The 26,329-nt window shown below is 54.9% G+C and overlaps 1 protein-coding gene across 1 annotated transcript in view; it reads left to right on the top strand.

The window, feature by feature from the left end:
- The window catches only part of PRKCA (protein kinase C alpha), a gene marked incomplete in the record, with an annotated part of 355,905 nt that overhangs the window by 220,841 nt on the left and 108,735 nt on the right, over positions 1-26,329 (top strand). The window contains 1 exon segment of the mRNA XM_077460653.1: positions 23,167-23,278. Within this exon segment, the coding sequence (XP_077316779.1) occupies positions 23,167-23,278 (112 nt within the window).

Genomic DNA, 26,329 nt, shown 5'->3' with positions numbered 1-26,329 from the left:
TGCGGCGGCTTCTATTTCCTCCCTCTTCCTCAGCGGCCAATTGGAAAACGGGTCTCAGACCTGCTTCTGATTGGCCAGATTGAGGATCAGGGTTTCAATAGCGAATATTCATTTGCTGTTGTAACGCCTGGGTGGGCTCCTGACACAATGCTCTGCCCTACCAGCCCACCCTGTTTTAAAGCCTATTAGAGCCCCCGCCGCTGTAATTGATGCGCCCGTCGTCCTGAAAGGGGCCCGGGCGCATGAATAGGGGGTGGCGGGGTTCTGTGAAAATGGCGGCTGTGGATAGATCATGGGGGTGGCCCATACAAAGCCAGAATCAGCTTTGATCTTTTCCCTGCCAGAAGCCATGACATGACCTCACTTCCTGTTTACTCCGATGTCTACCGCGCCATAAAATCATAAAGTATTCAAAATCATTGATCTCGGTGTTTTGGGTACTTTCAGGGGCGGAGGAGGGATTTGGGGTCTTATAGATCCTCCATAAAGAGGACCTGTCACATTCCCACCCACAAAGCATGTTTACATTCCTTGTGACAGCAATAAAAGTGATCAACAAAGAAAACTAATTTTAAAATGACAATGTAAAAATAAAATAAATTAATAATAATAATTAAAAAAAGTAAAGTGCCCCCATCTTAGCGTGGAAAGGCAAACGCGCACTTCCCTCCCACACACGCGAGGTATCGCCATGAACGTCAGATCACGGGCAGTAATTCTAGTGCTAGTCCTCCTCTGTGGATGGAAAAAGCGTGTTTTTTTTCTCTCAAAAATTGTAGTATGAGAAAACGCTACATAAAAAACACCCACCAATTTATTCTCTAGGGCCTCTGCCTTAAAATAAATATATTAATTGGGGGTTCCAAGTCATTTTCTAGCAAAAAAATACGACTTGATCCTTGTAGGGTGTGCAGTACATTGTAACATACTGAATACAATGTATATTACCGGGAGGAGGAAGCGGGGAATACAATGTATATTACCGGGAGGAGGAAGCGGTAAATACAATGTATATTGCCGGGAGGAGGAAGCGGTGAATGCAATGTATATTGCCGGGAGGAGGAAGCGGCGAATGCAATGTATATTGCCGGGAGGAGGAAGCGGCGAATGCAATGTATATTGCCGGGGAGGAGGAAGCGGCGAATGCAATGTATATTGGCGGGGAGGAGGAAGCGGCGAATGCAATGTATATTGCCGGGAGGAGGAAGCGGCGAATGCAATGTATATTGCCGGGAGGAGGAAGCGGCGAATGCAATGTATATTGCCGGGAGGAGGAAGCGGCGAATGCAATGTATATTGCCGGGAGGAGGAAGCGGCGAATGCAATGTATATTGCCGGGAGGAGGAAGCGGCGAATGCAATGTATATTGCCGGGAGGAGGAAGCGGCGAATGCAATGTATATTGCCGGGAGGAGGAAGCGGCGAATGCAATGTATATTAGTGGGAGGAGGAAGCGGTGAATGCAATGTATATTACTGGGAGGAGGAAGCGGTGAATACAAATGTATATTACTGGGAGGAGGAAGCGGTGAATACAAATGTATATTACTGGGAGGAGGAAGCGGTGAATGCAATGTATATTGCTGGGAGGAGGAAGCGGCGAATGCAATGTATATTGCTGGGAGGAGGAAGTGGCGAATGCAATGTATATTACTGGGAGGAGGAAGCGGTGAATACAAATGTAACATCTGATATGAGAAATGTCTATAAATTCCAGGAACTGGTGTAATGCAGAGGGAGTTCTCGGCTCCGCCCACCATTCATGTGATGTCATCATTAGTATATATTGGCGTCGGTTCTTTTTGGGGAGAATTTTTCCCCAATCGTCTTTCAGGACAGCCACCTTAGAGAGAGACACCGGCTCCTCCCCTCTTAGGAAACACCGCCTTCATTTTCATGATTTAAGCCTCCTCCTCCCTTCGTTCCTCAGTTATGGTGTTTCCTCCGGCGGGGAGACATCGCCAAGGAACCTGAAGGCTGAATTCGGTTGGTGAATCTGAAAGCTATCCGAGCGGAGCCCCGGCCTCGTTCGGCTATCCGACCATTTATCGGTCGGTCCGGGACAGTCCTATCAGCGGGGAGCTGAAGTGTTCGTACTGTCCATATACCCTAAACTTCGCTTGGGGAAGCAGGAAGTTTATGGGGTCGTCTGTTCGTTCACCCGTGGGTGTTTCAACGGAACAAACAGTCCAGTCGGCTGGGGAAGCTGAATACTCGACTGACCTTTACACGCACTCCAATCTTCGCTTGGGGAAAGCAGGAAGTCTTTGGAGAGGTTCATCCCTGCGTTTCGCCCAGTGGGGTACTGAACGAAGGCGTCCAGGGCCCCCCTGTGTATGCAGCCGGCTGGGAGCTGGAAGCCGGACCGGTAGACGGGCGACGTCAGTTCCGGTGGGGGCGGACCCCTTCGTTCAATCCGCGTCTTCCGGTTCCGGACGCGGCACGTGAAGGGGAACCTAGCGTTCGGCTGGTGCAGCCTCTCTTTCTACAGTCTGCACAGGTAGCTGTTGGAGGCACGTTCGTACCACGCTTCCTCAACGGGAGAATGTCCGAAGCAGAGGCTTCAAGAACTCCTGGAGATAACAGCACCAGCCACTCAAAGGTAATAGCCCTGGAGAGGGGTTCCCTTACCTTATAACCAGTAGCTCCACTGGTGTGTTTTCCCCCTAGGTGGTCGGGGGAAGGGCAGTGCATCTGGGATCCAGGTGGAGATTGATCCTAGGAGGGGGCACTCCCGGTGGTTCTCTTAAGTAGTGCTGGTGTTTCTTTTCTTTTCTTTTTAAAGTTTATGCTGCTCAGAAAGACTTAAGCAGGTCCCCCCTTGGCTCTTGGAGGAAGTGTCCTTCATGTAGAGCCTCTTTGGGGAATTCCTGGTTCAAGGCACTTTGTAAGGAGTGTTTTAAAGGCCTGGATAGCTCAGTCCGTAGCTCTGTTTGGGTGCCATTAGAGAGCAGGCAGCAGAACAGGGTGCAGATCTGGCGGCTTCTGTAAAGGTTTCAATGCCCTCAGCTCCAGAGCACTCTTTTCACCAGCACAGCAGAGTGTTCCACCTAACCCAATGGTTGTTCCTCCCACAGGTTAGGGAGAATCCAGAGGGTTCCAGAGGGAAGTTGAGGAAGAAGTGGACAGTGCCGTCTCAGACTCCCAAAGGGAGACTGAGGGTGAGGACTTGGATGGGGAACCCAAAAGAACCTCACGGTATAAACTTCCCCTGGATGAGATGGAAAGGCTCTTGAGAGCTGTCCAAATCACTTAGGAGGCACTGTCACCCCACGATCAGATGTACTAGGGCCTAGGGGGAGCGGGTGTTCCCGGGTCATGACGTCTTGATTGATGCCATCAAGGATGGCAGGATCCCGAAGGAAAACTTTTCTTTTCTGGTGCATTAAAGCAAAGGTTTCCTTGGGCGGAAGAGGAGGCTCTCATCTGGAATAAAATCCCCCCCGGGTTAGATGCGGCCTTTTCTCAGATGTCCAGGCATACTGACCTGTCCTTGGGGACATGGGGGCACTTTTAGACCCTATGGTTTGAAGATGCCTGGGTTTTACCATAAGGAAATCTCTAAGCCTACCATAGCAGCCACAGTGGTGGCTCGTAGTACAAAGTATTGGCTTATCCAGATGAAGCAATGACGGCAGAGGAGTCTTTTCTATCCTCCTTTTCCCGTGCTGCTTTAGGCATTGGCATACTCTGCGGATGCTTCGGCTTAATTCATTCGATGGTATGCAAGGTCCTCGGCTCTGACCAACTCAGCCTGGAGGGCCTTAAGGCTGTAGACATGGCAGAGGGACAGGGCGTCTAAATCAAAGCTCGGTGGAATCCCTCTTTAGAGGAGACCTGCTGTTTGGGCCAGGTCTTGAAGCAGTGCTATCGCATGGCTTATAAGAAAGAGGCCTTTCCCCTTAAGAAAAAAATAGGGGGAGCAGTTAAAAAGGGTCCTTCTTCCCCCAGTGGGAGATGATCACCTCCAATCAGTTTGTGTTGGGGATCATCAAAAGAGGTTACTGTGTGGAGTTTTCAGAGCTTCCCCCTTTGAGACTCCTTGTCACTGAGCTGACAAAAGGTGCCTTTCTTTCCTCTGCAGGAGTTAGAGGAATAGGAAGTGGTAATAAGGGTCCCAGCAGATTAAATAGGCAAGGCTTCTATTCTCTCATTTGGGGTTCGCAAGCCTGTGGAAAAGTTCAGGCTCATCCTGAGCCTGAATCGTCTGGGTGTCTTGGTCACCTACAGAAGTTTTTGGTTGGTTTTAATCACGGGGTGAGGGCACCTCTTCCACCAAAACTGTTTCAGGGCATCGATAGTAAGGATGCATACCTGCATATTTCCAACGCAGAGAGCCACCAGCGTTTCCTCATGCTGGCAGGGATAACCTCTGTAGGGGTGCTACACCTTCAGTTTAAAGCACTCCCCTTTGGGCTATCCCCTTCTCCCTAGTATCTTCACCAAAGGGGGTCACCTTCCTGCGATGATAGAGGTCCTGTCCTTCCTGCGTCTCAGGGTAGTCTCTGTGATCGTGTATCTTAACGATCTTCTCCTGTTTGTCCCTTCTCTGGCGCAGTTGAACGGGGATCCACAGCTTATAAGGGACCTATTAGGGAGCCTGGGTTGGCCTCTGAACCTACGGAAACTCATCTTAAACTTCTTCCCAAGGGGGTCACCTTCCTGAGTAAAGAGGGTCAGGTTGAGCTTACTGACATCCACGCTCCTAGCTGTTCAGTGGACGGGGTTACGTTACTGTCGTCTGCAAGCTATTCATCTTGAAGGTTTGGGGCCACAGTAGAGGGCCTTAGGACTCTTTGTTTTCGGTTCTAACTCAGGTAAAGAAGCCAGGAGCGGTGGCGTGTGACAATGCGCGCCGTCTCCCAAAGGCGCAGTCTGCGGTTGGATTGCGTATGTCTGAGTTCTAGTCCACCCTGTGTCAAATCACGAGGGTCTCTGTTGCTAGCTTTAGCACGGTAGCTCATGACTGATCACCGAATGGCAAAGGTCACAGCTGACAGTCCCGTGCTGGCAAGGTAGCAGTGAGTAACCGACTTAGAGCATTGAGATAATACTACATAGCCTGTATTTTAAAGTCCCTTTGGTGGGATAGGGGAGCATGTTTGTCACAAGGCCTAGAGTGGATTTGGCCAATATCCAAGAAGGAGGGAGTCAAAGAGACCCTCAAAATTGGAGGGAGTTGAGAGCAGTAGATCTGGTTCTCAGGACCCCGTAGAGAGTGCTCTGGGGACATTAGGTAGCAGTCATGGAGACAATCCCTTGGCAGTGGCTTACGTCAATAAAACGGGGGCTTCTGGAGCAGAGCCTTAAGGGCCTTAGCGAAAAGCCACCCTCAGATGGGCCAAATGTTAAATTCCTGTCCTTCCAGTGATCCGGTGGAAAGGAGAGCAAATTCAGGTATTAGATGCCTCAGCAGGAGAACGCGGGGAGAGAGCAACCAGGTTCTCAAACAGGACGTTTTCGAAATGATCACCCGGGGGAGGGGGATGCCCTCGATAGACTTCTTTTGCCCCAAGGGAAAACGCGAAAGAAGCCATCTCCTGTTCTATGAGCAGGGGAGATGGGATGTTGGAAGCAGACGCACTAAGCACAGACTTAGGATTTCTCTAGGTGCTATGCTTTCCCCCTTCCCGTCCTGATTCCCGTCTTGATTCCTGCAGAGTTGAGGAAGTTCTGGTGACTCTTTCTAATCGCACCTCATTGGCCCAGGAGGCCGTGGGTCTCCATTCTTAAGGGCCTGTCGGTGGAACTCCCCTGGGGTTTTTTCCCAGTGTCCAATCTGCTGCCCCCAGGTGGAACCTTGCAGCTTGGCTACTGAGGAAGTTCCGAATGGCAAAGGGGTCTCAGACTGTTAGTAGCCACTCTTTTGAATGGCAGGTAAATGGAAGCTCAGACCATTTTTTTGAGGGTATAGAGGCGGTTCAATAGCTGGTGCTCAGAGAACTCCTTCAAGGAGCACAGCTCGGGGGGCCGTTCTAGAGGTCCGGCAGTCAGGGGCAGATAAAAGGTTAGCCCCGAAACATTGGAGAGTCAGGTATCCGTTTCAAGCGTGTTTCTGAATAGACTTCTAATGTCAGACCTTGGGATAGTAAGGTTCTTCAGAGCCTTAAGTAGGTGAAGACCAAGCCTTTGGTCGCCCCCTTCCCAGTCGGGATCTTGCTTTAGTTTTACAGGTTCTCACAAGGGAACCTTTTGAGCCGTTAGAACCTTGCTCGTTAAGATTGATCACTCCCAAAACTGTATTTTTGGTGGCAATCACTACAGCAGGGAGAGTAAGTGACTCGAAGCCCTTTCTATTAGGGCACCTTTTTTACCTAAGGTAGCCTCTAGTTTCCATAAGAATACAGGAGATTGTGCTACCTACTTTCTGTTCGAATCCAGTAGGAGAACAGGAACACATGTTTCACAGATTAAGATGCTAAAAAGATGTGTTCTTCATTATTTGGATTGCACAAGGTCAGTTCAAGAAATCTGATTCATTTTTTGTGTTGTTTTCTGGGGCTAGGAAGGGTTCCAAAGCCTCTAAACGTACGATAGCTAGATGGTTAAGTTAGCCATTGGACAGGCGTACGTGACAGGGAGGTTAGGTCCTCCAGTTGGGGTTAGAGCACACTCAGCCGGGGCAGTGGCAACTTCTCAGGCAGAGTGGGCTGGGGCATCTCCTGCACAGATCTGTAGTGCTGCAACGTAGTCCAGTGTTTCTACGGTTGTGAAACATTATAGACTGGATCTTCTGTCAGCCAAAGAACAAGCCTTTGGCCGTATAGTACTGCAGGCAGTGGTCCCACCCTAAGGTAATGTACTCGCTTATCCTCTCTAAGGTGGCTGTCCTGAAAGACGATTGGGGAAAAATGGAATTACGTACCGGTAATGTCCTTTTCCAGGAGTCTTTCAGGACAGCACCGGTTCCCACCCAAATTGTTTGCAGATCATCGGGAACTCATTACATGAGGCCGTCAGGTAAGACTTAAAAAGTTTATTTGTTTGACGTGTTCTTGTGTCTCCCCAGTTTGGCCGGAGGTACTCTGGAAGAACTGAGGAACGAAGGGAGGAGGAGGCTTAAATCATGAAAATGAAGGCGGTGTTTCCTCAGAGGGGAGGAGCCGGTGTCTCTCTCTAAGGTGGCTGTCCTGAAAGACTCCTGGAAAAGGACATTACCGGTACGTAATTCCATTTTTTCTCTCCATACAAAGTATTTGGCGCTGAGCGGTGCGGTTTTCGTGCGTCAGTCCAGGAATTCTGCGCTCGCCGTCTTCTCGCCTCTCCTTGATTTTTCCTGCGATAATTGATGTCGCCGTCGCGGTGATCTCCAATGATGATCTCCGACTTCTCCCAGGAAAAGAAACAGGCAGCGCATTTTTTTATTTTTTTATGGATTGGTGATGCCTAATCTGCGCCCGACCGCCTGCTGGTTGCCGGCCATGCGAGGGTTAACGGGCTTCTCCAGAACTCTGACAGCGGATGAGTCACCCGGGATGGACGCGGAATTCATCACTCCGGAGCCGAGTGCCAGGAAAGTGCCCGCCTGCCCCGAGACCGCTACCCAGCCACCATTGTGCCAGCCGCACGCTATTATATCTCGCTGTGGGTGGATTCTGGAAACGCAGCCCATTGGAGGCTGGCGGCGAGGATAAAAAGAGATCCCATTTATGCTGCCAATTCCAAGTTTGGGGTTCTAGAGGTGGCAGATCTATCTCCTTTGTGGCCCATGGGGGCACTATGGGGGGGGGGGGCAATGGCAATCTTTTCCATCAGCACCTCCACTTTTTTCAGGGTGTTGAGCACAGCATGCCTCTAACAACTACCCTGTTTCCCCTAAAATAAGACCTAGCATGAGTGTCGGTGATGGCTGCAATATAAGCCCTACCCCCCAAATAAGCCCCACCCTCTTTCCACGAAAATAAGCCCTACCCTGAGAATAAGACCTAGAAGGACTTTAACTAGGGCTTATTTGGGAGGTAGGGCTTATATTGCAGCCATCGTCGACAATCACGCTAGGTCTTATTTTAGGGGAAACAGGGTATGTACCTAGGATTGAGTCAGGGCAGTAGGGGGAATCTGAACTGCAGAAGGGGATTAGGGTGTGCCCAGGCACACCTGGCACGCCTATGGTCCAATGAACAGAGGGGCGGATCACCTGTAGCTATAGGCTTCAAATTGTGTTTTACTACCAAACACGTTGTGGAGAATAGACTCCGCCCAGAAGCGGGTGTAACGTGTTCTTTCTGACCAGAGAAGGGTTTTATTTTTTTCCTTCTATATGTCACATGTTTACCGTCAGCGCCCCCCCCCCCCCCCCCCCTACGCCGGTGTCAGACTTGTATGAATTGGAGGTGGGTGATGGGAATGGTAGACGGGCCTGCCTTGTGTCAGGTCTGCGCTCAGATCTGGAACTGACATATACGGGTGTGTTGGTGCGCGGCGGGCAGGAAGGGGTGGACGGCGGGCGGTATGTGTAAATATTATGGCAGATCTGGCTGCGCTCAGCCCGGCGGAGAGGACCCGCGCCGCAGTCGTTCTGACTTTATAAGGACGTCTGGCAACCGGCGGGATTAGGACGGTCATAAATCTGCGAGATGTGTGACATTAAAGGACCGTCCGCTACAATCGCTATTCTCGGGAAGAAATCATTCATCCAATGAAAGCCCACCCAACCCCCATCATACGTGTGTACTGCGCTACTACAATATGGCGTGACGGCTTGTGGTTGGGATTGGGTGACAATCTCAGGTCTGTGGCCCCTCAGTGACAATCTCAGGTCTGTGGCCCCTCAGTGACAATCTCAGGTCTGTGGCACCTCAGTGACAATCTCAGGTCTGTGGCCCCTCAGGGACAATCTCAGGTCTGTGGCCCCTCAGGGACAATCTCAGGTCTGTGGCCCCTCAGGGACAATCTCAGGTCTGTGGCCCCTCAGGGACAATCTCAGGTCTGTGGCCCCTCAGGGACAATCTCAGGTCTGTGGCCCCTCAGGGACAATCTCAGGTCTGTGGCACCTCAGTGACAATCTCAGGTCTGTGGCCCCTCGGTGACAATCTCAGGTCTGTGGCCCCTCGGTGACAATCTCAGGTCTGTGGCCCCTCAGGGACAATCTCAGGTCTGTGGCACCTCAGTGACAATCTCAGGTCTGTGGCCCCTCAGTGACAATCTCAGGTCTGTGGCCCCTCGGTGACAATCTCAGGTCTGTGGCCCCTCAGGGACAATCTCAGGTCTGTGGCCCCTCAGGGACAATCTCAGGTCTGTGGCCCCTCAGTGACAATCTCAGGTCTGTGGCTCCTCAGTGACAATCTCAGGTCTGTAGTAAGGTCGGTGGTGCTTCGTAGAGTTTAGAATTCCTCCTCCCTAAACTGGTGGAGGAGAGCAGGAATAACATGGCGCCGTCCCTCCCCTCCGCCCCCCGCACAGTAAATATTAGTGTGAAGTGGAGTGCTGTGTTTAGCTGAAGAGGAGAAAACCCGGCACACTCCAAGTCACAAATCTCCCCCCCCCCCCCCCGGTATACAGAGATCCGGGCTGTATATACATCTATAATGTATGGTCCAATCACATCTGTTTATGGAAAGAGATTATTTAGACATCAAAAGCTTAAAAGGAGCTCCAAGTTTTCATCGCTGTGTGCGATCGCTGGAAACGTGAATAGTAAATAATGTCTCCCGATACCAGAAAAGCTGCTTCCGTGTCCCTCTCTGATGTCAGGTCCGTGTCCCTCTCTGATGTCAGGTCCGTCCGTGTCCCTCTCTGATGTCAGGTCAGGTCCGTGTCCCTCTCTGATGTCAGGTCAGGTCCGTGTCCCTCTCTGATGTCAGGTCAGGTCCGTGTCCCTCTCTGATGTCAGGTCAGGTCCGTGTCCCTCTCTGATGTCAGGTCAGGTCCGTGTCCCTCTCTGATGTCAGGTCAGGTCCGTGTCCCTCTCTGATGTCAGGTCCGTCCGTGTCCCTCTCTGATGTCAGGTCCGTGTCCCTCTCTGATGTCAGGTCAGGTCCGTGTCCCTCTCTGATGTCAGGTCAGGTCCGTGTCCCTCTCTGATGTCAGGTCAGGTCCGTGTCCCTCTCTGATGTCAGGTCAGGTCCGTGTCCCTCTCTGATGTCAGGTCAGGTCCGTGTCCCTCTCTGATGTCAGGTCAGGTCCGTGTCCCTCTCTGATGTCAGGTCCGTCCGTGTCCCTCTCTGATGTCAGGTCCGTCCGTGTCCCTCTCTGATGTCAGGTCAGGTCCGTGTCCCTCTCTGATGTCAGGTCAGGTCCGTGTCCCTCTCTGATGTCAGGTCAGGTCCGTGTCCCTCTCTGATGTCAGGTCAGGTCCGTGTCCCTCTCTGATGTCAGGTCAGGTCCGTGTCCCTCTCTGATGTCAGGTCAGGTCCGTGTCCCTCTCTGATGTCAGGTCAGGTCCGTGTCCCTCTCTGATGTCAGGTCCGTCCGTGTCCCTCTCTGATGTCAGGTCCGTCCGTGTCCCTCTCTGATGTCAGGTCCGTCCGTGTCCCTCTCTGATGTCAGGTCCGTGTCCCTCTCTGATGTCAGGTCAGGTCCGTGTCCCTCTCTGATGTCAGGTCCGTGTCCCTCTCTGATGTCAGGTCCGTGTCCCTCTCTGATGTCAGGTCCGTGTCCCTCTCTGATGTCAGGTCCGTGTCCCTCTCTGATGTCAGGTCAGGTCCGTGTCCCTCTCTGATGTCAGGTCCGTGTCCCTCTCTGATGTCAGGTCAGGTCCGTGTCCCTCTCTGATGTCAGGTCAGGTCCGTGTCCCTCTCTGATGTCAGGTCAGGTCCGTGTCCCTCTCTGATGTCAGGTCAGGTCCGTGTCCCTCTCTGATGTCAGGTCAGGTCCGTGTCCCTCTCTGATGTCAGGTCAGGTCCGTGTCCCTCTCTGATGTCAGGTCCGTCCGTGTCCCTCTCTGATGTCAGGTCCGTCCGTGTCCCTCTCTGATGTCAGGTCCGTCCGTGTCCCTCTCTGATGTCAGGTCCGTGTCCCTCTCTGATGTCAGGTCAGGTCCGTGTCCCTCTCTGATGTCAGGTCCGTGTCCCTCTCTGATGTCAGGTCTGTGTCCCTCTCTGATGTCAGGTCCGTGTCCCTCTCTGATGTCAGGTCAGGTCCGTGTCCCTCTCTGATGTCAGGTCCGTGTCCCTCTCTGATGTCAGGTCAGGTCCGTGTCCCTCTCTGATGTCAGGTCAGGTCCGTGTCCCTCTCTGATGTCAGGTCAGGTCCGTGTCCCACTCTGATGTCAGGTCAGGTCCGTGTCCCTCTCTGATGTCAGGTCAGGTCCGTGTCCCTCTCTGATGTCAGGTCAGGTCCGTGTCCCTCTCTGATGTCAGGTCAGGTCCGTGTCCCTCTCTGATGTCAGGTCAGGTCCGTGTCCCTCTCTGATGTCAGGTCAGGTCCGTGTCCCTCTCTGATGTCAGGTCAGGTCCGTGTCCCTCTCTGATGTCAGGTCAGGTCCGTGTCCCTCTCTGATGTCAGGTCAGGTCCGTGTCCCTCTCTGATGTCAGGTCAGGTCCGTGTCCCTCTCTGATGTCAGGTCAGGTCCGTGTCCCTCTCTGATGTCAGGTCAGGTCCGTGTCCCTCTCTGATGTCAGGTCAGGTCCGTGTCCCTCTCTGATGTCAGGTCAGGTCCGTGTCCCTCTCTGATGTCAGGTCAGGTCCGTGTCCCTCTCTGATGTCAGGTCCGTCCGTGTCCCTCTCTGATGTCAGGTCCGTGTCCCTCTCTGATGTCAGGTCAGGTCCGTGTCCCTCTCTGATGTCAGGTCAGGTCCGTGTCCCTCTCTGATGTCAGGTCAGGTCCGTGTCCCTCTCTGATGTCAGGTCCGTCCGTGTCCCTCTCTGATGTCAGGTCCGTGTCCCTCTCTGATGTCAGGTCAGGTCCGTGTCCCTCTCTGATGTCAGGTCAGGTCCGTGTCCCTCTCTGATGTCAGGTCAGGTCCGTGTCCCTCTCTGATGTCAGGTCAGGTCCGTGTCCCTCTCTGATGTCAGGTCAGGTCCGTGTCCCTCTCTGATGTCAGGTCAGGTCCGTGTCCCTCTCTGATGTCAGGTCAGGTCCGTGTCCCTCTCTGATGTCAGGTCAGGTCCGTGTCCCTCTCTGATGTCAGGTCAGGTCCGTGTCCCTCTCTGATGTCAGGTCAGGTCCGTGTCCCTCTCTGATGTCAGGTCAGGTCCGTGTCCCTCTCTGATGTCAGGTCAGGTCCGTGTCCCTCTCTGATGTCAGGTCCGTCCGTGTCCCTCTCTGATGTCAGGTCCGTGTCCCTCTCTGATGTCAGGTCAGGTCCGTGTCCCTCTCTGATGTCAGGTCAGGTCCGTGTCCCTCTCTGATGTCAGGTCAGGTCCGTGTCCCTCTCTGATGTCAGGTCCGTCCGTGTCCCTCTCTGATGTCAGGTCCGTGTCCCTCTCTGATGTCAGGTCAGGTCCGTGTCCCTCTCTGATGTCAGGTCCGTCCGTGTCCCTCTCTGATGTCAGGTCCGTGTCCCTCTCTGATGTCAGGTCAGGTCCGTGTCCCTCTCTGATGTCAGGTCAGGTCCGTGTCCCTCTCTGATGTCAGGTCAGGTCCGTGTCCCTCTCTGATGTCAGGTCAGGTCCGTGTCCCTCTCTGATGTCAGGTCCGTCCGTGTCCCTCTCTGATGTCAGGTCCGTCCGTGTCCCTCTCTGATGTCAGGTCCGTCCGTGTCCTTCTCTGATGTCAGGTCCGTCCGTGTCCCTCTCTGATGTCAGGTCCGTGTCCCTCTCTGATGTCAGGTCCGTGTCCCTCTCTGATGTCAGGTCCGTGTCCCTCTCTGATGTCAGGTCAGGTCCGTGTCCCTCTCTGATGTCAGGTCCGTGTCCCTCTCTGATGTCAGGTCCGTGTCCCTCTCTGATGTCAGGTCAGGTCCGTGTCCCTCTCTGATGTCAGGTCCGTGTCCCTCTCTGATGTCAGGTCAGGTCCGTGTCCCTCTCTGATGTCAGGTCAGGTCCGTGTCCCTCTCTGATGTCAGGTCAGGTCCGTGTCCCACTCTGATGTCAGGTCAGGTCCGTGTCCCTCTCTGATGTCAGGTCCGTGTCCCTCTCTGATGTCAGGTCCGTGTCCCTCTCTGATGTCAGGTCAGGTCCGTGTCCCTCTCTGATGTCAGGTCAGGTCCGTGTCCCTCTCTGATGTCAGGTCAGGTCCGTGTCCCTCTCTGATGTCAGGTCAGGTCCGTGTCCCTCTCTGATGTCAGGTCAGGTCCGTGTCCCTCTCTGATGTCAGGTCAGGTCCGTGTCCCTCTCTGATGTCAGGTCAGGTCCGTGTCCCTCTCTGATGTCAGGTCCGTGTCCCTCTCTGATGTCAGGTCCGTGTCCCTCTCTGATGTCAGGTCAGGTCCGTGTCCCTCTCTGATGTCAGGTCAGGTCCGTGTCCCTCTCTGATGTCAGGTCAGGTCCGTGTCCCTCTCTGATGTCAGGTCCGTCCGTGTCCCTCTCTGATGTCAGGTCCGTGTCCCTCTCTGATGTCAGGTCAGGTCCGTGTCCCTCTCTGTTGTCAGGTCCGTCCGTGTCCCTCTCTGATGTCAGGTCCGTGTCCCTCTCTGATGTCAGGTCCGTGTCCCTCTCTGATGTCAGGTCAGGTCCGTGTCCCTCTCTGATGTCAGGTCAGGTCCGTGTCCCTCTCTGATGTCAGGTCAGGTCCGTGTCCCTCTCTGATGTCAGGTCCGTCCGTGTCCCTCTCTGATGTCAGGTCCGTCCGTGTCCCTCTCTGATGTCAGGTCCGTCCGTGTCCCTCTCTGATGTCAGGTCCGTGTCCCTCTCTGATGTCAGGTCCGTGTCCCTCTCTGATGTCAGGTCAGGTCCGTGTCCCTCTCTGATGTCAGGTCCGTGTCCCTCTCTGATGTCAGGTCAGGTCCGTGTCCCTCTCTGATGTCAGGTCAGGTCCGTGTCCCTCTCTGATGTCAGGTCAGGTCCATGTCCCACTCTGATGTCAGGTCAGGTCCGTGTCCCACTCTGATGTCAGGTCAGGTCCGTGTCCCTCTCTGATGTCAGGTCCGTGTCCCTCTCTGATGTCAGGTCCGTGTCCCTCTCTGATGTCAGGTCAGGTCCGTGTCCCTCTCTGATGTCAGGTCCGTGTCCCTCTCTGATGTCAGGTCAGGTCCGTGTCCCTCTCTGATGTCAGGTCAGGTCCGTGTCCCTCTCTGATGTCAGGTCAGGTCCATGTCCCACTCTGATGTCAGGTCAGGTCCGTGTCCCTCTCTGATGTCAGGTCAGGTCCGTGTCCCTCTCTGATGTCAGGTCAGGTCCGTGTCCCTCTCTGATGTCAGGTCAGGTCCGTGTCCCTCTCTGATGTCAGGTCAGGTCCGTGTCCCTCTCTGATGTCAGGTCAGGTCCGTGTCCCTCTCTGATGTCAGGTCCGTGTCCCTCTCTGATGTCAGGTCCGTGTCCCTCTCTGATGTCAGGTCAGGTCCGTGTCCCTCTCTGATGTCAGGTCAGGTCCGTGTCCCTCTCTGATGTCAGGTCAGGTCCGTGTCCCACTCTGATGTCAGGTCAGGTCCGTGTCCCTCTCTGATGTCAGGTCCGTGTCCTTCTCTGATGTCAGGTCCGTCCGTGTCCCTCTCTGATGTCAGGTCCGTGTCCCTCTCTGATGTCAGGTCCGTGTCCCTCTCTGATGTCAGGTCCGTGTCCCTCTCTGATGTCAGGTCAGGTCCGTGTCCCTCTCTGATGTCAGGTCCGTGTCCCTCTCTGATGTCAGGTCCGTGTCCCTCTCTGATGTCAGGTCAGGTCCGTGTCCCTCTCTGATGTCAGGTCCGTGTCCCTCTCTGATGTCAGGTCAGGTCCGTGTCCCTCTCTGATGTCAGGTCAGGTCCGTGTCCCTCTCTGATGTCAGGTCAGGTCCGTGTCCCACTCTGATGTCAGGTCAGGTCCGTGTCCCTCTCTGATGTCAGGTCCGTGTCCCTCTCTGATGTCAGGTCCGTGTCCCTCTCTGATGTCAGGTCAGGTCCGTGTCCCTCTCTGATGTCAGGTCAGGTCCGTGTCCCTCTCTGATGTCAGGTCAGGTCCGTGTCCCTCTCTGATGTCAGGTCAGGTCCGTGTCCCTCTCTGATGTCAGGTCAGGTCCGTGTCCCTCTCTGATGTCAGGTCAGGTCCGTGTCCCTCTCTGATGTCAGGTCCGTGTCCCTCTCTGATGTCAGGTCCGTGTCCCTCTCTGATGTCAGGTCAGGTCCGTGTCCCTCTCTGATGTCAGGTCAGGTCCGTGTCCCTCTCTGATGTCAGGTCAGGTCCGTGTCCCTCTCTGATGTCAGGTCCGTCCGTGTCCCTCTCTGATGTCAGGTCCGTGTCCCTCTCTGATGTCAGGTCAGGTCCGTGTCCCTCTCTGTTGTCAGGTCCGTCCGTGTCCCTCTCTGATGTCAGGTCCGTGTCCCTCTCTGATGTCAGGTCCGTGTCCCTCTCTGATGTCAGGTCAGGTCCGTGTCCCTCTCTGATGTCAGGTCAGGTCCGTGTCCCTCTCTGATGTCAGGTCAGGTCCGTGTCCCTCTCTGATGTCAGGTCCGTCCGTGTCCCTCTCTGATGTCAGGTCCGTCCGTGTCCCTCTCTGATGTCAGGTCCGTCCGTGTCCCTCTCTGATGTCAGGTCCGTGTCCCTCTCTGATGTCAGGTCCGTGTCCCTCTCTGATGTCAGGTCAGGTCCGTGTCCCTCTCTGATGTCAGGTCCGTGTCCCTCTCTGATGTCAGGTCAGGTCCGTGTCCCTCTCTGATGTCAGGTCAGGTCCGTGTCCCTCTCTGATGTCAGGTCAGGTCCATGTCCCACTCTGATGTCAGGTCAGGTCCGTGTCCCACTCTGATGTCAGGTCAGGTCCGTGTCCCTCTCTGATGTCAGGTCCGTGTCCCTCTCTGATGTCAGGTCCGTGTCCCTCTCTGATGTCAGGTCAGGTCCGTGTCCCTCTCTGATGTCAGGTCCGTGTCCCTCTCTGATGTCAGGTCAGGTCCGTGTCCCTCTCTGATGTCAGGTCAGGTCCGTGTCCCTCTCTGATGTCAGGTCAGGTCCATGTCCCACTCTGATGTCAGGTCAGGTCCGTGTCCCTCTCTGATGTCAGGTCAGGTCCGTGTCCCTCTCTGATGTCAGGTCAGGTCCGTGTCCCTCTCTGATGTCAGGTCAGGTCCGTGTCCCTCTCTGATGTCAGGTCAGGTCCGTGTCCCTCTCTGATGTCAGGTCAGGTCCGTGTCCCTCTCTGATGTCAGGTCAGGTCCGTGTCCCTCTCTGATGTCAGGTCCGTGTCCCTCTCTGATGTCAGGTCCGTGTCCCTCTCTGATGTCAGGTCAGGTCCGTGTCCCTCTCTGATGTCAGGTCAGGTCCGTGTCCCTCTCTGATGTCAGGTCAGGTCCGTGTCCCACTCTGATGTCAGGTCAGGTCCGTGTCCCTCTCTGATGTCAGGTCCGTGTCCCTCTCTGATGTCAGGTCAGGTCCGTGTCCCTCTCGGATGTGGTTTCTCTTCTGTACCGTCTCGGATATCATTCCCTGAGTGTGGACAGGGTGGTGGGGAACGCTGAGGAGCGCAGACAAAAGATAAAAGACACATCGTGCTTCCTTCCCTTCCACTGCGGAAGATGTCCGGCAGTGCCATCAGCAAAGAACTGGAGGAAACCGGTGGGACTCAGGTACCCCCCACCCCCCATTTACTGTCCAAAGATATCTGGTGGAAACCAGTGGGACCCAGGTACACCCATCTACTGTCCAGAGAAGTCTGCAGAAAATCCAGTAGGACCCAGGTACCCTGATTTACTTTTCAGAGATGTCTGGAGGAAAGTGGTGGAACCCAGGTACCCCATCTAATGTCTGGAGGAAGCCAGTGGGACCCAGGTACCCCATCTAATGTCTGGAGGAAGCCAGTGGGACCCAGGTACCCCTATTTACTTTCTGGAGAAGTCTTGAGGAAACCAGTCAGAGATTTGGTCAGGATCAATGGTGTCATCAATGCTGAGAAATCCAGCCAGATACACCCATCTACTGTCTAAAGAAGTCTGCTGGAAACCAACAGGCCCCAGGTACCCCCATCTACTGTCCAGAGAAGTCTGGAGGAAACCAGGGGGACCCAGGTACCCCCATCTACTGTCCAGAGAAGTCTGGAGGAAACAAGTAGAACCCCAGGTACCCCCATCTACTGTCCAGAGAAGTCTGGAGGAAACCAGGGGGACCCAGGTACCCCCATCTACTGTCCAGAGAAGTCTGGAGGAAACAAGTAGAACCCCAGGTACCCCCATCTACTGTCCAGAGAAGTCTGGAGGAAACCAGGGGGACCCAGGTACCCCCATCTACTGTCTGTAGGAAACCAGTGGAACTTGGGTACACCCATCTACTGTCTGGAGTTAGCCAGTAGGACCCAGATACCCCCATCTACTGTCCGGAGAAGTCTGGAAAAAAAACAGGGGGACCCAGGTACACCCATCTACTGTCTGGAAAAGTTAGGAAGAAACCATTGGGCCCAAGGTATCCACATCTACTGTCCAGAGAAGTCTAGTGGAAACAAGTGGGACCCAGGTACCCCCATCTACTGTCCAGAGAAGTGTGGAGGAAGCCAGTAGGACCCAGATACCCCCATATACTGTCCAGAGAAGTCTGGAGGAAACCAGAGGGACCAAGTTACACCCATCTACTGTCTGGAGGAAACCAGTGGGACCTAAATACCCATCTACTGTCCAGAGAAGTCTGTAGGAAACCAGTGGTACCCAGGTACCCCCATCTACTGTCCAGAGAAGTCTGTAGGAAACCAGTGGTACCCAGGTACCCCATCTACTGTCTAGAGAAGTCTGTAGGAAACCAGTGGTACCCAAGTACCCCCATCTACTGTCCAGAGAAGTCTGTAGGAAACCAGTGGTACCCAGGTACCCCCATCTACTGTCCAGAGAAGTCTGTAGGAAACCAGTGGTACCCAGGTACCCCATCTACTGTCCAGAGAAGTCTGTAGGAAACCAGTGGTACCCAGGTACCCCCATCTACTGTCCAGAGAAGTCTGTAGGAAACCAGTGGTACCCAGGTACCCCATCTACTGTCTAGAGAAGTCTGTAGGAAACCAGTGGTACCCAGGTACCCCCATCTACTGTCCAGAGAAGTCTGTAGGAAACCAGTGGTACCCAGGTACCCCCATCTACTGTCCAGAGAAGTCTGTAGGAAACCAGTGGTACCCAGGTACCCCCATCTACTGTCCAGAGAAGTCTGTAGGAAACCAGTGGTACCCAAGTACCCCCATCTACTGTCCAGAGAAGTCTGTAGGAAACCAGTGGTACCCAGGTACCCCCATCTACTGTGCAGAGAAGTCTGTAGGAAACCAGTGGTACCCAGGTACCCCCATCTACTGTCCAGAGAAGTCTGTAGGAAACCAGTGGTACCCAGGTACCCCCATCTACTGTCCAGAGAAGTCTGTAGGAAACCAGTGGTACCCAGGTACCCCATCTACTGTCTAGAGAAGTCTGTAGGAAACCAGTGGTACCCAGGTACCCCCATCTACTGTCCAGAGAAGTCTGTAGGAAACCAGTGGTACCCAGGTACCCCCATCTACTGTGCAGAGAAGTCTGTAGGAAACCAGTGGTACCCAGGTACCCCATCTACTGTCTAGAGAAGTCTGTAGGAAACCAGTGGTACCCAGGTACCCCCATCTACTGTCCAGAGAAGTCTGTAGGAAACCAGTGGTACCCAGGTACCCCCATCTACTGTCCAGAGAAGTCTGTAGGAAACCAGTGGTACCCAGGTACCCCCATCTACTGTCCAGAGAAGTCTGTAGGAAACCAGTCGGAGTCTGAGATTTGGATCAATGGGGTCATCAATGCTAAGAAATCCAGCCAGGTACTTCTCCATTATGCCTCACAATTCAGGGAGGTGTGTGATTGGCCCCCATATTTATTCCAAACATACAGCCAATGTCATGAATGACTATCTTCAGTGTAAAGAAGGAGTCGTCCTGGAAGTGATGGTTTGGTTTGGCCCCCCACAGAGCCCTGATCTCACCATCATGGAGTCTGGGATGAAGGATTGGAGGCGGCCGATATCCACAGAAGATCTGTGCTAAGTTCTAAAAGATGTTCATAGAACAACTTACCTGCCGAGTCCCTTCACCAACTGTGTGCAAGTCTACCTAGAAGAAGGCAAAGCATTGCACATCGATACAAAGTAACACAAATGATACAATTGTCCTGTCGGGCACATCATTTTATCTTCTTTCACAGCATCACACCTGCCTAGAACGTGTGCACAGCGTTGTAGAGATCTGATGGAAGGTTCCTGTAGGTTGGTGGCCACTTACTCCTCGGTTCAGTTCCCCTGGGTCCTCATGCGGAAGTCAGGAAGGTTCCTTTTGCTCTTTTATGACATTTTGCTGTTTTTCGTCTGTGTTTTTTCTGCGCTCAGCCCATCGCTCGGTTTCCTGGTATCAGGTGTCTGTCGCTGTGAATAATTCAGCGCGGTCCCAGCGCGGACCCTCCGTTCACACTTGAAGCTGCCAAACCGATCGTCGTCGGGCCGTCTGACGCCTTGTAGAGCAGCGCGGCCGCCGCTCCCCGCGGATCTTCCTGAACATGGTGCCGGCGCGTCTCTGAATCATTCATGACTTACAAGCAGACGATCGCAGGAAAAATGTTTTCCTAACGCCAAAGACGCAGCTCCGGCAGAACTCTCCCGGCGGAACGCGCCCGCTGTCTGCGCTACAAGGGAGAGCGACGATCGTCCAACCAGAAAATAGAGACGAGCGTGAAAAAAAAATCTCCTGCTTTAAAAGAAAAAAATGTAACAAATGGTATCATTGTCTGTGTCCCGGATACATTAATTGCTGATGAAGGGTCCTGTGCCGGGCTTCGGCCATTGACTGCGTTCAATCCCGGGGGCGGGGTCAGCGCTCTTCCCCTGACCATAAATGTGGGGGGGGGAGAATCCCCCCCCCCAAAAAAAAATACACAAAACTTTGCATGTAGTTCTTCTTCACCCCTCCTACCACACATTTTTCCCCCCCCCCTCAAATTTTCCCCTCTAGCACAAATCCTCTTCCCCAATCCCCCCTCCTAACATAAATCCCCTCAATCCCATCTCTTAGCACAAACCCTCCGAAATCCCTCCTAGCACAGCCCCCCTCCAAATTGCCCTTCCCAGCGCAAATCCTTCCTGGCTTCCTCCCCAACCCAATTTCCCCTCCGAGCACAAATTACCCCCTTCTAGCACAACTCCTCCCAATCCCCCCTTCCTACCACAACTCCCCTAGTACATATACCCCAACCCCCCCCCACCCCCTAACACAAATCACCCCCCAATCTTCCCTTCTATCACAAATTATCCCTCCTAGCACAGTCCATCCCAATCCCCTTTCCTAGCACAACCCCCCCCCCCCCCAATTCCCTCTCCTAGCACAATCCCCCCTCCTCCCTCCTAGTAAACCCCCCCCAGTCCCCTCACCTAACAAATCCCCCCAGTCCCACATCACCTAACACAAATCCCCCCCCCCGTCCCATCACCTAACACAAATCCCCCCCAGTCCCATCACCTAACACAAATCCCCCCCAGTCCCATCACCTAACACAAATCACCCCCCAATCTTCCCTTCTATCACAAATTATCCCTCCTAGCACAGTCCATCCCAATCCCCTTTCCTAGCACAACCCCCCCCCCCCCCAATTCCCTCTCCTAGCACAATCCCCCCTCCTCCCTCCTAGTAAACCCCCCCCAGTCCCCTCACCTAACAAATACCCCCAGTCCCACATCACCTAACACAAATCCCCCCCAGTCCCATCACCTAACACAAATCCCCCCCAGTCCCATCACCTAACACAAATCACCCCCCAATCTTCCCTTCTATCACAAATTATCCCTCCTAGCACAGTCCATCCCAATCCCCTTTCCTAGCACAACCCCCCCCCCCCCCAATTCCCTCTCCTAGCACAACCCCCCCTCCTCCCTCCTAGTAAACCCCCCCCAGTCCCCTCACCTAACAAATCCCCCCCGTCCCCTCACCTTACACAAATCCCCCCCCCCGTCCCATCACCTAACACAAACCCCCCCCAGTCCCCTCACCTAACACTTATCCCCCCGGTCCCCTCGCCTTACACAAAGCCCCCCCGTCCCCTCACCTTACACAAATCCCCCCCCAGTCCCATCACCTAACACAAATCCCCCCCCCCAGTCCCATCACCTAACACAAATCCCCCCCCCAGTCCCATCACCTAACAAAAATCCCCCCCCCCCAGTCCCCTCACCTAACACAAATCCCCCCCCCAGTCCCCTCACCTTACACAAATCCCCCCCAGTCCCCTCACCTTACACAAATCCCCCCCCCAGTCCCCTCACCTTACACAAATCCCCCCCCCCAGTCCCCTCACCTTACACAAATCCCCCCCCAGTCCCCTCACCTTACACAAATCCCCCCCCAGTCCCCTCACCTAACACAAATCCCCCCCCAGTCCCCTCACCTAACACAAATCCCCCCCCCAGTCCCCTCACCTAACACAAATCCCCCCCCAGTCCCCTCACCTAACACAAATCCCCCCCCCCCCAGTCCCCTCACCTAACACAAATCCCCCCCCCAGTCCCCTCACCTAACACAAATCCCCCCCCCCAGTCCCCTCACCTAACACAAATCCCCCCCCCCAGTCCCCTCACCTAACACAAATCCCCCCCCAGTCCCCTCACCTAACACAAATCCCCCCCCAGTCCCCTCACCTAACACAAATCTCCCTCCCCCGTCCCCTCACCTTACACAAATCCCCCCCAGTCCCATCACCTAATACAAATCCCCCCCCAGTCCCCTCACCTTACACAAATCAACAAGAAGAAGCACATTAAGGTCATGGAGTGGCCTAGCCGGTCTCCAGACCTTAATCCTATAGAAAATAAATGGAGGAGCTGAAACTTCGAGTTGCCAAGAAACCTTCAGGATTTAGAGAAGAGAGGAGAAAATCCCTCCTGAGATGTGCGAACCTCATCACCACCTACAAGAAACGTCTGACCTCTGTGATCATCAACAAGGGTTTCTCCACCAACTACTAAGTCACGTTTTGTGAAGGGGATCAAATACTTATTTTACTCACCAAACTGCAATTCCATTTATAACATTTGTATCGTGTGTGTTTTCTGGATTTTTGGTTGATATTCTGTCTCTATCATATAAAATACACCTCTGATAAAAGTGATGGACCCTTCATTTCTATGTAAGTGGTCTGCAGGGGAGCCGATCATTACCCCCCCCCCCCCCCCCCCCCGCTGTATAATGGCTTCTATATGTCAGAAGTAGGGATCGTCCTCATTGTATGTTCTGGTCCAGCTATGGGGGGAGGGGTCGGTCACACAGCTCCTGGATTCTGTAAATTCCTCCGAGTGCACCTGACAGTTATGCCCGCGCTCGCAGCTCATGTGTTCGATTTTTGGGGCGAATTACCAGCGAAGACGGTCGCGGTTCTCCGGCTGTAAAGGGTTAAGGTCGTTATCTGGGTGCAGCTGGCGGCTTCGTCTGGGGAACACACAATGGCGCGGCCCCTCTGCCGCCCTCGGAGCGAATTCTAAATCCGGAGAGAGGCGTCGACGCTTCATTCATTTCCATCAGATGTCGCAGAAAAACCTTGATGAGCAATTTCTAATCACGCGGCTCGTTAATGGCCGCTCTGAAAGGCTTCTGATAGACGCAGCAAAAAAAAAAGTCATTAACTAATGAATTGTCTGGCAGCGGGCGCCGTTCCGCATGGATTCGTCTCGCTGAACAGCCGCGTGGCGTCTCTGCGCCCCACCTCCCCCGCCAGGGCTGCTCAGGGGGGTTAATGGGCTAAATAGAAATCTACCAGAAGGAGGCAAAGCCCAAAAGTCTTCAGTTGTTGGTGGAGTGTGCCACGCTGTGCCCGCCCACAATGGGGCGGGCACACCCTCTACACCTGTGGTATGGTGTCCACGTTTCTTTATATAGCTCTGACATACTCTGTGGTGTTGTACTTACCCCAAACGGTGAGGGTGTATCCTGACTCCGCCCTCCCCCCCTGGGATTGGTTGATGTAGGAGCTCTGCGTGGGGATCATTCACTAAGAGGGTGTGGAAGGGTAACCAGCGCTGGGTTGGCGGTCACACACAGTCCTGCCGGATGGTGACTGCTCCCTACTCATCCCTACTCACCTTCTTACTGAATAGCCTGCCTGAGTCCAGTGTAAGAGGGTCTCACTCGTGTTGCTGCAATGTTTTTACTTCATGCCCGTGGGCTTCGCTCTGACCAGTGTTTGATGTCTTGTGTCTTGCAGGACCCCCGCAGTAAGCACAAGTTTAAGATTCACACCTACGGGAGCCCCACCTTCTGCGACCACTGCGGATCGCTGCTCTACGGGTTAATACACCAAGGAATGAAGTGCGACAGTAAGTACAGACTGGGGAGGGGCGGGCCACAGCTGTCTCCTCCCTCTCATTTACATAAAGTACTCCAAATCCACTCCCCTAATATATACATACAGTACCCTGTATCAAACTCCTCCCACTTATTTACATATAGTACTCTGAACCTAACCCCTCCTTATTTACATACAGTGGGCCTGATCTACCTCCTCCCCCTCATTTACATACTATACTCTCAATCTATTCCCGCCCCCTCATTTACATCTAGTTTGCATGATCTCCCACTGGTTTACATGCAACACTCTGAATCTGTCTCCTCCCCCTCATTTGCATAAAATATACTGAATCTAACCCCCCTACCCTTGATAGGCTTACAATATTCTGTCTCAAATCCCTCCCCATGATTGACATATGCTAATCTGAATCTATCCCCTCCCCCTCATTTATATACAGTACTCTGACTGCATGTACTTCCTCTCATTTACTTAGTGTGTGAGCTCTGTCTCCTCCCCCTCATTTACATATAGTACTCTAAATCTGTCTCTTCCTCCTCATTTACATATAGTATGTTTGATCTGTCTCCTCCCCCCTCATTTACATTCAGAACTCTAAATCTTTCCCCCTCTCTGTCCATGCACTCCCCCACTGGCAGGACACTCCCCCTCTCTGGGCAGGACACTCCCCCCTCTCTGGGCAGGACACTCCCCCCTCTCTGGGCAGGACACTCCCCCCCTCTCTGGGCAGGACACTCCCCCTCTCTGGGCAGGACACTCCCCCTCTCTGGGCAGGACACTCCCCCTCTCTGGGCAGGACACTCCCCCTCTCTGGCCAGGCACCCCCCCTCTCTGGCCAGGCACCCCCCCTCTCTGGCCAGGCACCCCCCCTCTCTGGCCAGGCACCCCCCCTCTCTGGCCAGGCATTCCCCTCTCTGGCCAGGCACTCCCCCACTGGCAGGACACTCCCCCCTCGCTGACCAGGCACTCCCCCCTCGCTGACCAGGCACTCCCCCTCGCTGGCCAGGCACTCCCCCTCGCTGGCCAGGCACTCCCCCTCGCTGGCCAGGCACTCCCCCTCGCTGGCCGGGCACCCCCCCTCTCTGGCCGGGCACTCCCCCCTCTCTGGCCGGGCACTCCCCCCTCTCTGGCCGGGCACTCCCCCTCTCTGGCCGGGCACTCCCCCTCTCTGGCCGAGCACTCCCCCTCTCTGGCCGGGCACTCCCCCTCTCTGGCCGGGCACTCCCCCTCTCTGGCCGGGCACTCCCCCTCTCTGGCCGAGCACTCCCCCTCTCTGGCCGAGCACTCCCCCTCTCTGGCCGGGCACTCCCCCTCTCTGGCCGGGCACTCCCCCTCTCTGGCCGGGCACTCCCCCTCTCTGGCCGGGCACTCCCCCTCTCTGGCCGGGCACTCCCCCTCTCTGGCCGGGCACTCCCCCTCTCTGGCCGGGCACTCCCCCTCTCTGGCCGGGCACTCCCCCTCTCTGGCCGAGCACTCCCCCTCTCTGGCCGGGCACTCCCCCTCTCTGGCCGGGCACCCCCCTCTCTGACCGGGCACTCCCCCTCTCTGACCAGGCACTCCCTCACTGTCAGGACACATTCCTCTGTGGTTAGACACAACCCCTCTTTTTCAACATATCTCCTCTCTGATCAGACACGCCCCTCTCTGGCCAGACACTTCCTCTTTAGCAAGACACACTCCCACTGTGGGCAGATACACTCCCTCTCTGTCAGTACACGCCCCCTTTCTGGTCAGACACACTCCCTCTCTGTCAAGACATGGCCCCTCTGTGGTCAGGCACACCCCCTCTGTGGGCAGACACTCTCCCCCCTCTGTGGGCAGACACTCTCCCCCCTCTGTGGGCAGACACTCTCCCCCCTCTGTGGGCAGACACTCTCCCCCCTCTGTGGGCAGACACGCTCCCCCATCTGTGGGCAGACATGTTCCCACACGCTCCCCCCTCTGTGGGCAGGCACGCTCCCGCTCTGTGGGCAGGCACGCTCCCGCTCTGTGGGCAGACACTCTCCCCCCTCTGTGGGCAGACACTCTCCCCCCTCTGTGGGCAGACACTCTCCCCCCTCTGTGGGCAGACACGCTCCCCCCTCTGTGGGCAGACACGCTCCCCCCTCTGTGGGCAGACACGCTCCCCCCTCTGTGAGCAGACACGCTCCCCCCTCTGTGAGCAGACACGCTCCCCCCTCTGTGGGCAGACACTCTCCCCCCTCTGTGGGCAGACACTCTCCCCCCTCTGTGGGCAGACACTCTCCCCCCTCTGTGGGCAGACACTCTCCCCCCTCTGTGGGCAGACACGCTCCCCCATCTGTGGGCAGACATGTTCCCACACGCTCCCCCCTCTGTGGGCAGGCACGCTCCCGCTCTGTGGGCAGGCACGCTCCCGCTCTGTGGGCAGACACTCTCCCCCCACTGTGGGCAGACACTCTCCCCCCACTGTGGGCAGACACTCTCCCCCACTGTGGGCAGACACTCTCCCCCCTCTGTGGGCAGACACTCTCCCCCCTCTGTGGGCAGACACTCTCCCCCCTCTGTGGGCAGACACGCTCCCCCCTCTGTGGGCAGACACGCTCCCCCCTCTGTGGGCAGACACGCTCCCCCCTCTGTGGGCAGACACGCTCCCCCCTCTGTGGGCAGACACGCTCCCCCCTCTGTGGGCAGACACGCTCCCCCCTCTGTGGGCAGACACGCTCCCCCCTCTGTGGGCAGACACGCTCCCCCCTCTGTGGGCAGACACGCTCCCCCCTCTGTGGGCAGACACGCTCCCCCATCTGTGGGCAGACATGTTCCCACACGCTCCCGCTCTGTGGGCAGGCACGCTCCCGCTCTGTGGGCAGGCACGCTCCCGCTCTGTGGGCAGGCACGCTCCCGCTCTGTGGGCAGGCACGCTCCCCCTCTGTGGGCAGGCACGCTCCCCCTCTGTGGGCAGGCACGCTCCCCCTCTGTGGGCAGGCACGCTCCCCCTCATTATCAAGACACACCCCCTCTCTATGGTCAGGCACGCCCCCTCTCTATGGTCAGACATGCCCCCTCTCCCCTTCCCTAAAGTAAAAGTTATTGTAATAAGGGG

The sequence above is a fragment of the Lithobates pipiens genome, unplaced genomic scaffold (assembly GCF_037356315.1).
Source record: "Lithobates pipiens isolate NorthernLeopardFrog02 unplaced genomic scaffold, aLitPip1_a1.2 Scaffold_28, whole genome shotgun sequence".
NCBI classification, from domain to species: Eukaryota; Metazoa; Chordata; class Amphibia; order Anura; family Ranidae; genus Lithobates; species Lithobates pipiens.
Note: the sequence above shows the minus strand (reverse complement) of the source record. Positions and strands in the feature narration are given on the sequence as shown.